General features: G+C 39.2%; 1 protein-coding gene across 2 annotated transcripts in view; it reads right to left on the reverse strand.

Moving 5' to 3' along the window:
• The window catches only part of PALLD (palladin, cytoskeletal associated protein), a 186,745-nt gene that overhangs the window by 28,900 nt on the left and 145,548 nt on the right, over positions 1-12,297 (reverse strand). For both annotated transcript variants that reach the window (XM_088056555.1, XM_088056554.1), the window contains exon 11: positions 9,582-10,277. In XM_088056555.1, coding sequence (XP_087912681.1) covers positions 9,582-10,277 — 696 coding nt within the window. The remainder of the gene's footprint in view (positions 1-9,581; positions 10,278-12,297) is intronic.

Below are 12,297 nucleotides of genomic sequence, written 5' to 3' on the forward strand. Positions count from 1 at the left end.
TATATATATATATATATACACGTACATACATACATATCCCCACATCAAGTTAACTCTTCAGACATACATTCTTGGGATGAATTTTAAAACGTCTACAAAGCAATGATAACAAATAGGATGACTTTAGTAAATCTATCTTCCAAAGCACAGATCCTTTCAGCCTGAGTAATGGTTTACATGGCAAGACAGCCTGGCAGCAAACCTTCTTCAGCTGCTTTTGCAAATATTTTCCACCATCCTTACATGCCCTTATCTGGATGCATTTAGCTCCAAAGATTTGTGTCCTCAGTGACGCATGAGCTTTCTTTGTGTCTTCTCTCAGGGATAATATTGAAAAAAAATAAAATCTGTCAATTCATTTATGTATTCGTATGTTCATTCTTTGCCCAATGCAGATTTCAGATTTACTACATTAAGGTAGCAGGAGAAAGCATATTTCAGGTTATTGACAGCATCAGTCTCAAGCACACAACCACCACAAATGTGCAGAGAAACTTACAGCCTTGAGAAGCAGGCTGCAACTCATATGGATTTTAAGCACCTCTGAAATACACATCACCTAAGTCAGTGGGGGCCTGAATCCAGATAAAGATAAAAGCACAATTGTCTGAATTCTTCTGGTCAGAAAGGGTGTAATGAAACTGCCAAAATTGTCATCTTAATTCACACAGGGATTTTTGACAGCAAAGTTTTTTTCAGCCTTGGCTTGGCTCTCCTTAGTTTTGAATATTTGCCCTGACATTTGTTTAGAAAGAAGGCCAAAGCAGCAGTACTTTTCATGTTTTAATTACATGGAGTGCATGCTGGATGCAATTCCCTCTTTTCCTATGTACCTTTTACAGTGTAAACAAGGGCAACAGGCTGGCTGTTGTTATCCTTCCAAGAACAAATTCCTGTTTGCAGCCAATATGGCTTGGTTTCACAGAAATCCAAATTAATTCTCTGGTACTGAGGTAATGAACAGTAACTTGATTTTTTTTTTTTCCTCTTAAACTAAAGCCTTCCAAAAATACAGCTAATTCCTGCTCACTTCACACATTTTTCACTTACTGTAAAAACAAAGTTACCACAAGAACTGTATCAGGTCACAAACTTTGAAGCTGCAGCTGCATACTAAAATGGGTTTAGTCTGATCTTGTCATACATGCTGTGGAGACCAGGAGCTTCAGCTGTGTCCAGTAATGTGATGTTACATGCATCTGAATTAAGGGAATGCCTGAGGAACAGACCTGACTACAGATGACTTCCAGCAAATGTAACAAATGTAACAATTCGTTCAACAGTTCAACAGTTCAATTATTTCTACCACCCAGTGTTCTGAAACTGTAGTTGAAGAAAATAAAACATGTCTCAGCATTGAATAGGGTTAAGACTGACATGAATAATATATATTTCTGAATATGTTTGATCCCTCTTAATGATTAGATAACGAAGAGTACAACTCACCTACAAAGTGCATGACTACCACCAATTTTTTTTTTCTCTAAAGCTTATATTTTAAAGGACATTTTTACCCATGAAAAGAAGAATAACTACTTTTTCATTCCCTTGTTCAGTTCCTTCCCCTACTGAGCAAGCTATCTCTCTGCCACATGCTGCACTGGTTACCATAGCTACATAAGTGCTATTCGCCCTTCCAAGGATGTGCATATGTTTCGATATCAAATTAAAAATCAAATGACTATTTTGTAATCTGTAATCTTATCAGAATTTCTGATTGTTACCAGCAGTATGCTAGAACTGATGTTCAAGAAGAAATAACTAAAGCACCAACTGCTCCTGAATGTAGAAAAGGCTGGCACAATCCTCATAGTCCTGAAATCTTTGGAAGAACAGGTAACTGCAAGAAGCATTTGAAGAAAAAGCTACACTGGACTGGGAAAAGGTACTATATCCAAAATATTAACCCATTTCCAGTTGATGTGGTGCTACTGGTTAAGGTCTCTGCAACTATCAAGCATAGTACCTGGCTTTCACATTCACAGATGTTTTTGTGGCATTCAGATTGTTTAAAATTAAGTTATAAAATTCAGTCCTCTGAAAAGAAAAACCTGCAGACCAAAACAAGTATCAAAGCCGTGCTGTGAACATCTCTATCTTCTCAACAATGAAATACGTTTACTAATTCTCTTAGTTAAGTTCACTGCCACCTTCAATATTCTTAAGTATCTCCAAATACCATTTTGAAAAAGAACTGGATAAAAATACCTTGAAAATTAATACTTCCAGATGCAATGATTGTCAGGATACTGTTATTTTGGCTTATGTCTATGTGTCTCCATATAACATCCTTGATCTCTATTTTTGCACAGCTTTAATTGATTAGAGCTGGGGCACAACATGGATTTCTAAGGTCAAATGGAACAAACATGCATTCATCATATTTCAGAAAAGCTGATATAGATATGTATTTTATGATAATCATGTGCACATGCCTAGTCAAAAGGTGTGAAAACAGTGCAAAAACAAAGCCCCCAGTACAAACTGTTTCTTAGCACAACCAACAAGAATTGATCTAATACCACAGCTAAATCCTTCATGTGTTGCCACAAGTAGTATCCAAGCTATGGAAAAAGAAAATTTTCAAGAAAATTTAAACAAAAATGGTTTAATGGACAGGAGCAATAGCTTAAGAAAATTGGAGGTTGAGAATGAATGCAAACCCTGGTATTTTCTGGATTTTTTTCCAGTTACAGCAATAATTGTCTTTAGATATATTTTCCTGATATACTACCTGGAAATACCTCCAGGTATGACTGAATAGGCAGCAAAGAGAGATGAAGTCTTTCAGAAGCAAAGAAATACACTGACTTGTCTTCTCAGTTTGATGTTGGAGCTCTTAATCAAGGTACTTCCTCCTACATATCACAATTTTCACATCAATCATACTGTAGATAGCATCCATTTTTTACAGTTGTGACAGGCATAACTTACAGAAACAGGAAAAGTATAAGTCCCATCTACATAGGACAGCAATGCAGCTTACTCTAAAATGAAAGCTGGCATTTGTGCTGGGAGAGTGTTGAAGGCTTTATGATAAAAAGATAGAGAAGTGTATTTTTTCCTCAGAGTGGTTACCATCATTGCCAGTTGACTAAAGGAACACGATGATTACTAAAATATTTGTTTCAATTCCATTGAGACAGAATGCAATGGACAAGTCACAGTATATAGCTGCAAGAACAGACCAGCAGCTCTGATTAAAAGGGGAGGAAAGTGCAATCTCTTTCTGATATTGCTTTTCTCATTATTCCCACATAATCTCCTTTATGGTTTGGATTTAATGTTCTAAAGGTCACTGAGACAGCAGTTAAATATTGTGTAGACAATACAAACAAAAGCAGCTTATTTAATTACCTTGCACAAGGTAATTTGGACAATCTTGCATTCAAATAATGCATTCTTTTCCATTTTCCATCCTTTTTCAGAAAGTAGTAAATAAATATTCATGTTATTTCACCAATTCTGTACAGTCAGATTTTTTCCTGTTTTTAACTAAGGTAGTATTACTGAAGATATCTACTTTAAGAAAAAGTCTGCTTTAAGGAAAATCATTAATTTTTAAAGTTGCCTTCAAAAGGATATATGTATAGCTAACAATACATATTTTCCATACTTAGAAAGAGATTCCATTTCTCCAGGTTGGATAATTCCACACCCTTTGGTGGCAGGTTTTATACTTTTTAAGATCAAATATTCACTAAACAGTCACCAAAACCTTCTCATGGGATTATTTGTGCTTTCACAAATGCCCATGTAAACAAAAAATATATGTGCTTAGCTAGAACATTTAGGTATGCTTATTTCTGTTCCTTCACATGTAACTTGTTGAGTTTTTTTTCTAGGAACAATGAAGATCAGTTTCTAGTTTCTAGAAGCTTAACTGTGAATTAAACCCCCCTCAACTGTATGTTTCTGTCACATTAACTCTGTTCTCTGAAAGTCTTTTGCAACCAAAAGCTAATCTAAATACAACAGACCCACCCACCCACCCTAGAGTTTTCTTTAGGTAAAGAAGGAAAGAACTATGATTTTTAAGAATGGTATTCAACAAACTTACTCCAGCCAAGTTTTACCTCAGAAATTACTAACAAGTGCTCATAATTCCCTTAAATACTTAATTAGCTATGCAGTTCCACCAGCACTTCTCTTCTGCTTCACAACACAATGCTCTAGAAAGACACAAAGTCTACCAAATCGACTGCAATAATAAAAAAAGTTATTCTCAAAGCTTGTTCAGCTAACACCACCACAGCCACAGCTTGAAAATGCTGCTCACTACCAAGTGTCTAGAGCTTACTGGAAAATTGAGATATAATTCATTCAAGGGAATCACTCACCATATTGTTGCAAATAAATGCTTAAAATATTTAAATATGAATTAGTAGGTATTAATGACACAAAGCTGCCTTCTGTTGTTTCAGATATCCAAGTAAAATGTAGTAAATTCACAAATAAGTATTCCCATAATACACACAAGACTGTAAGACCACATGCAGTTAAAAAAAAATCCAAAACAACTGAACCACTACAAACTCCATTCCAAACAAATTAACAACTCCCAGTGCAATGTTCCCAAATCTATCCAAATTTAACTGGAAAGAATATTCATTGGTTCAAACTGGTTCAGCTAATGTGGTCACTTCCACAGAATCTCAGGGTTCAAAACCAAGGAAAATGTTGAAACATTAGCATGGTATTTACTGTCCATGGGTCCACAGAATACAGGAATTGAAGAGAGGGCTAGAAATGTTTTTACAGAATCATAGAATATCTTGAGTTGGAAGGGACCCACAAGAAAAACTGAAGCCGACTCCTGGCCCTACACAGGACACTCCAAGTCTTACACCGTCTGCTTGAGAGCACTGTCCAAACACTCCTTGAGCTCTGTCAGGCTTGTGACCACTTCCCTGGGGAGCCTATTCCAGTGCCCAACCACCCTCTGGGTGTAGACTCGTGTCCTAGTATCCAACCTAAACCTGCCCTGAACACAGCATGAGGCCATTCCCTTTGGTCCATTCCCACTGGTCACCAGAGAGATCAGTGCCTGGCCCTCCTCTTCCCCTCATAAGGAAACTGCAGACTGCAATGAGCTCTCCCCTCAGTCACCTCTCTGGGCTGAACAGGCCAAGTGACCTCAGCTGCTCCTCATACGGCGTCCCCTCAAAGCCCTTCACGGGGCTCCTCTTGACTCTCTGTAATGGCTTATTTTCTTTTTTGTATTGTGGTGTCCAAAACTGCACACAAGACTTGAGGCAAGGCCACCTGAATGCAGAGCAGAGTGGGACAATTCCCTCCCTTGCCTGGTTGGTGATGCTGTGCCTGATGCACCCCAGGGCATGGTTGGCCCACCTGGCTGGCAGGGTACAGTGATTCAAAACTTTCCATCAGTCAGGACCCCCAGGTCCCTTACCAAATGGCTGCTCTCAAGCCTCTCATCCCCCAGTCCTCTTGTATATCCAGGGCTGCCCTGTCCCAGGTGCAAAATCTAGCACTTATCTTCATTAAACTTCATATAGTTGGTGATTGCTCAACCCTCCTATTTGTCAAGGCCTCTTTGCCCTCGAGGTTGTAACAGTTCCCCTCAGTTTAGTATCACCAGCAAACTTCCTTAGTATTCCTCTGAGTTCTGGGTCCAAGTAATGACTTATGAGAACCTTGAAGAGCACTGGTCCTACAGTGGAACCATACAGAATCCCACTAGTGACTGTGTGCCAGCCTGATGTAACCCTATTTACTGGAATTCTTTGTGCCTGACCTGTGAGTGCTTTGTGTGCCCATCATATGATGTGTTGATCCAGCTGAATGCTGGAGATCTTGTCCAGTAGGACACCATTAAAGACAGCATTGAAAGCTCAACCAAAGTCCAAAAAGATTACATGAACAGGCTTCCTTTTCTCAGTTAGGTGGGTTACCTAGTCATAAATGGAAATTAAGCTAATTAAACAGGACTTTTCCCTGATTAAGCCATTCTGGCCAATGACTGCATTATCCTTCAGGTGTTTTTGAATAACTCCAAAAGTAATCTTCTCCATAATTCTACCGGGCACTGAAATGAGACTGGTAGGGTAGTTTCCTTCCTGCTGTTCTTGAACACTGGGACAACATTAGCCAGCATCCAGTCAAGTGGGACCTCTTCAGATTCCCAAAACAGTTCAAAAAGTCATTGAGAGTAGTCTTGCAATGACATCAGCCAGCTCTTTCAGCATTCTTGGATGAATCCCATCAGGCCCTGTAGACTTACAGGGATCCAGCTGGAGCAGTGATTCCCTCACAAGTTCAGAGTTGACTCTGAGTTTATAATTCTCAGAATTCTCGTCCTTCAGCTCAGGGCACTGGGACCCACATAGTCCCTGACTGGTGCTGAAGACTAAAGAGAGCATTAACCACCTCTGCCTTGCCTATAATCCTGTTCATATGGTGAACACACTCATAATTTAACTTGTCACTGCTGTTTCTGGACTGCCTTTTGCTACTAGCATATTTTTAAAAGTCCTTTTTATTGTGCTACACAGTACTGTCTGGCTTCAACTCTAATTGAGCTTTGGTGTCAATTTTCTTCCCATGGAGGCAAGCAGCATCTCTGAAGACCCCCCATGTCATCTAACTTTGCTTCTGCTGGTCGAACATTTACTTTTTTTTTTGCCTTACCTCTAGAAGAAAATCCCTGCCGAGCCAAGTTGGCTTTCTGCCTCATCTGCTTTTCCAACATTTTGGCACTGCCTGCTCCTGTGCCCTTAGGACACGGTGCTTAAAAAGTCACCAGCATTGATGGATCTTAGCAGCATCAAAAACATTTTCCCAGGAGACCTTACTCATTAGTTTCCTAAGAAGACTGACGTTTTAAATCTAATTGCTTCATGGTGGCTGCAGCCAAGACAACCACCAATTTCCGCTTCAGTCATGAGATCCTCTCTGTTAATGAGGAGCAGATCACAGAGGGCATCTTACTCAGTTGATTCCCTTAGTGTCTACACCATGTAGTGATCATCCAGGTGTTTGGGAACCTTCTGCACCTGCTTTTATTAGCTGTATGGTATCCCAGTTAACATTTGCCAAGCTGAAGTCCCCTGTAAGGACACGAGTGGTTAACTTACAGATGTCCCTTAGTTCCTTAAAGAATAACTCATCAGCATCACCGTTCTGGATAGGAGGTCTATAGCAGACTCCCATGATTTCTGACCTGCCTTTGCCCATTTCCAAAAATTACTGTCTCCATCTGCAATGTTTATTACTTTACCTTTACTCTGCTCCTATTGCAACACAAAACTGGAAAAAAATGATGCCTACCAAGTTTTGCTTTTGAGAAGCCGATCTGCAGTTGTGCCAAGATTTAGCAAGACAAAGTCTTTGAAGAGAAATGGCTTGACTAGGATTTCAGCTGCTGAGCAAAATTCTGAATGCTGCAATTTATTCCTTGCACCCAGTCTGTAAAGCACACTGTCAGGAAACAGTATCATTTTCATAGATCTTGGAGATCATGGCGAAACGGTGAGACAACAGGCCGAAGTTGTGGAATACTGTGTGAAGCTCAGAAACTATGTCTTGGAAAGATAAGCGTGTTGAAGAGGACTTTTGAGGACGGAGCAAAAGACAATGGAAAAGAAGCAAAAAGTGAAAGGGTCCAAAAAAATAACTAAGCCTATAGCAGAAGAGACTGAAAGCTGAGGGGAAAATGGAGGCTCAGGAGCAGTATGAGAATTATGGGAAACAGAGTGATTTACTCAGCAAGATGCACCAGACATTAACCTACACAGTAAAATGAAAAAGGAGAAGCCAGGGAAAAATTGGCATCAAAGATACATAACAATAGATTATGGCTTTTCTGCATCACACAGTACATATTTTTCCATGTTTTAATGTTACAATTCAGATGACAAATGCTCACAGTGTATATATATACACACACACATATATATATACACATAAATTATACATATGTACATTCAGTATAGTTAACACAATCCAGCTCCCATCTGGACTTTATTTCCTGAGGGAATGCAGAAAAACAGCCAACTACCTCATCCCCAGCTCAGATCCCGAGGTTGCTGCCTTGTCGGGGTGGGGGAGGGAGGAATATGGATAGACACACCATCATGTGCATACCCAGACTGGCTGCTGTGCTTGGGGAAGTGAGGGGCATGGGGAAGGGGGAAGAAAGAATCTTTGCAGAGTTGTTTCTCTGTCCAAAGATCAAAGGGAATGAGGAAGAACACAGCTAATGCTTCAACTCAGAACATGTATCCATAAGCACATAACAGAGAAAGAGGGACACAACAGAGGCTCAAGTTGCTGCTATTATCCTCACAGCACACAGAGTTGAACTCAAAAAAGAATCCACTTCTTGTCAGAACTGTATAGCTGGACTAGAGCCTTTTCTTGGAAGATCAAGGGTAACGGCAAGCTTCAGTGGGCTGTGCTTACAAGCTGTCAGTAAATTAATCATTCAATTTTCAGTGCTCGATATCAATAGTGAAACTCAGCCAGTGCAAAGGACACAGTAAGACAGAAAATCACAACTATTATGACTGCAAGGGCAAACTGCACCATTTTTAAATTTTTCTCCTAAAAAAGTTTTGTGGCCAGACTCCATAATGAGCTGTGACACAAATCAAGATAAAGAAATGCTTTCTAAAGCATATACATGACTTATTACTTTGATATCTGTCCTCTTTCTTCCTTCTCTTTCTTTTCATATCTTGGACTGAAATAACAGAAGTTCCCACTGCAACAGTATGTAGCTGAGCAAGTCACCTAGATACTGTAGATATGTTTAGACAAACTTCTGGATAAAGTTATAAATAAGCCTTGGATACAGCTATTCTCATTTTTGTTCTTTAGCATGTCTCTTTGTTCTCTAAGGATGGAATGAGCATCTAGTGCCAGTGGAAAGACAAACTGATCTATGATGGGAGCTGATGCTCCAAAATACTATTTTGGCCTTTAGAGAAGACAAAAGGGGAAAATTAGTGTGCAGAGTTGTTAGGGATAGGGATTCTGTTTGTTTTTATGCACTGCTATTCTAAATCCCTCCCTAAACACTTTTTCAAACTTCCTCAGAACAGAATCTCTAGCCAAAGCCTAGACCACTTTGTTATCAGATGTATACTTTACTACCTTGTATTGTCAGTATCACAAAGCTATAGGGACTTCTTAAATGTACTCTCTTAACTTGGTATTTCTTTACCTGGAGATGTAATAGGAACACAAACTGCAAATATCACTGAATATGTGACTTTAAAAGAACTGGGCCATGAGAAAGGTTTTCTTGGATCTCCTTACACTGCCCTGGGCCTGCAGAGCATTTTGCTGCTGCTTTCATACTTCCTTAAACTCCAGTTCAAAGCTTCAGCTTCTCATCTTTTGTGTTCCTACTGTAGGACTCTTTCAGAATCTCACTTTTGTGAGGGTTAAAAAACTCTCACATGTCTAGCACAGAAGCATTTGCAATTTATTCATACATCTCTCCCTCTCAGATAAAAACTAGCAGTGAAGGACCCTAGAAAATTATAAATGAAGCAAGTGCAATAATCTTCATTACAATCTTCAGCACATCAAGGAGCTCATCAGCTGATACTTACGGAGGCGTCACTCCTTTCGGGAGGCCTAATGCGTTGACAGAAATGGGTGGTGGCTGGGATGGCAGCATGGAGCTGAGAAAAGCTGCTGGAGACTGGCCGGAATTAGGAAATCTTGGAGTTGGAGACAGGCTGTGGGAAGGTGAAGAAAGTGAAGGGAGAGGAGGGGGTGGAGGAGGTGGAAGTGGAAAGGAATCACACACTGGATATGTTGCTGTTGGACTAAAGACAGGTGGAGGTGGGGGTGGAGGGGATGGAGAAGATGGAGACCAGGCATATTCCCCTTCTGGAGCAAACTGCTGAGAGAAGGGAGGAACTGGCACTCTCCCAAACTGTTTCTGAGAAGCAGTTGGAGACATAGGAGAAGGAAGGCTAGATGTAGATGACCCAGAAGATGGAGTCACATAACCTGAAGCAGGGCTGATGTTCTGGGCAGCAATGAACTGCTTAGGCCGAGCGTAGTTGAAGGAACTGGAAGATTGCATGGTTGGGGAAGTATGAGAGTTAAGAATACTCATTGGCACAGGAGAGGTGGCAGACTGGCTGGACTCAAGCTCCTGGAAGGAGGGGGGAGGAGGAAAGGAAGGAGAAGAGGGAGGGTGCTGCTGATGATCAGGTTGCTGCTGGTGGCAATACCACTGTCCACTTTCTTGCTCCAGACGAATTTGGTTCTGCAGCTGCTGTATTTTTTTGGGGTCCCTGTGGGAAGGAAAAATAGACAAAAAGATGATCAGACATGCTGCGCTGGCTGGGGAGGAAATAAAAGTTCCACTGATCTATGTCCAGGAAAATTGAAAGAGAGGGAAAGTTCAAAGCATTTACATATGTTGAATAACCCCATTTCTTCAGAGTTAACACATTGCTACAAAAGTCCTTTTTTTTGTCCTCAAGATGAAGGAAAATGGGTATACATAATAGAATTTAACAGAACTATCAATTTTTCAAAAAGGTAAATTATGTGGCAATTTGAAGCACTTAGGATATTTTAAAGGAGCAATCCAGATAATGGAATTAAAGGAAAAGTACTGAAACTCTTAACAAGGTTTCTTTGTTTCTTATACTTTTTATTTGATGGCCCTGTTTCAATAATAAGGCTGAAATATTTACCCAGTAACAACTTCAGCCGTAGCTGAATTTCTGCTGTAGCCTCTGTGGGCCAATCAGACAGACCTAATTACAGCCATATTTTAAATGAGGTACTTGGAGACAAGGGCCCAACTTCTGTGTTTGAACTATCCAGGTAGACGAGCAAAGACTTCTGAGAAACATCTGTAACCTAGGGAAGCTGTGAATTGAGCTTTCCCAGGTCTTTAGTTCCCCTTTTTCTCCACAATTTTGTTTTCAACTGTAGGTCCTGAGACAAATCTTAGTAGATACTTAATATGGTTCTGAGGCATTGCAGTACTATCAGCTCAAATGGAAGTAAGAAGTTCATTTAGAAATGCAGAAATTCACGAGAAGGAGCACCCAAAACTCTTAATTAAGGAAAAAAAAAGAAGGAAAAAAGTTCAATGTTCAGCAGTGAAGCAAATCAGAACTGGGTTGGTTTTTTTTTTGTCTCAATACAATTGTTTGGAAGACATTAAGCTCAAAATTAACTGTGTGGTCTATCATGTGACAATCCATGACTTGCTTAAAAATTGTTTTTCAGCTGGAAAATGTAACTTTATCTCAATACTCCAGATATCCACAGTTTCAGCATGTGCACATATACCTTTTCTGTGTATTTAATATACTTTATTGTATACAAGTATGTCATTGTTTATATATAATTTAGGTCATCTAAGCAGAAATTTTAGAAGCAGTCTGCCTAATGCATGGCTTATGAATGTATGATTCTGGCACAACAATATACTTTTGTTGATAGCAACAAAATTAGAAATGGCAATAACATCATATTTTCCACTTGAAGATTAATTTTGATATTCCAGCCATCTACATTTCACAGAAAATGTTTTCTGACAATAATTCTGCTTACTATCTCAGGCCAAAGGAGATTGATTAGATAAGAAAAAGGGGAGCAAGCTGTTTTAGGGCAGAAAACTGAAAAATCAGTTACTATACTTAACAGTTGCCTTTCTTTGGTGGTGTTGTTGTAAAGATGATTCAATTCAAGCGCACTCAATACAAATTTCATCACTTAAAGGGAGATTAACTTTTTCTTTTTTAGTTAAATTAGAAACAAGAACACCTAAATGTTACAGTTCACTTTGTAAATTTTACCATTAATTTTTTAATGTTGACAATAGAGACTCTAAATCCCTATCAGTTCAACTTTTCACTCCACAGCATGCAGGCTGAAAACTTATTCTTCTATTTTTATGAAATTACTTAACAGTTGCCTTTATTTAAATTGGTTAAAACAACACAATCTTAGTTCCCATCAGCATTCAACTTGTTTAGTTGATTACAGAAACAGTTCAGGTCACCTCTGACTGGACAGAGAAAACCCTGTAAGGTTACTACTTTCACCTCATTCTGCATCTTTGGCCTGAATATTTGCTGACCTAATGTCCAATACCTTTAAAATTATTAAAGAATAGGTTTTTTTCATTTTTCATCATAATCACCCTGAATTTTTTTCATTTTTTATTTATTATAGACAAACTAAGGTAAAAAAAGAAAAAAGGAGAAAATTTAGCACTGTAAATGAGGTGTTGAATATAGAAGAAACTTAGCTGTCTCCAACACTCCTATGTTTATCCAACATGTGCTGAAA

Source organism: Pseudopodoces humilis, chromosome 6 (assembly GCF_049639895.1).
Source record: "Pseudopodoces humilis isolate 2021_Gansu_Grassland_sample_001 chromosome 6, ASM4963989v1, whole genome shotgun sequence".
NCBI lineage: Eukaryota > Metazoa > Chordata > Aves > Passeriformes > Paridae > Pseudopodoces > Pseudopodoces humilis.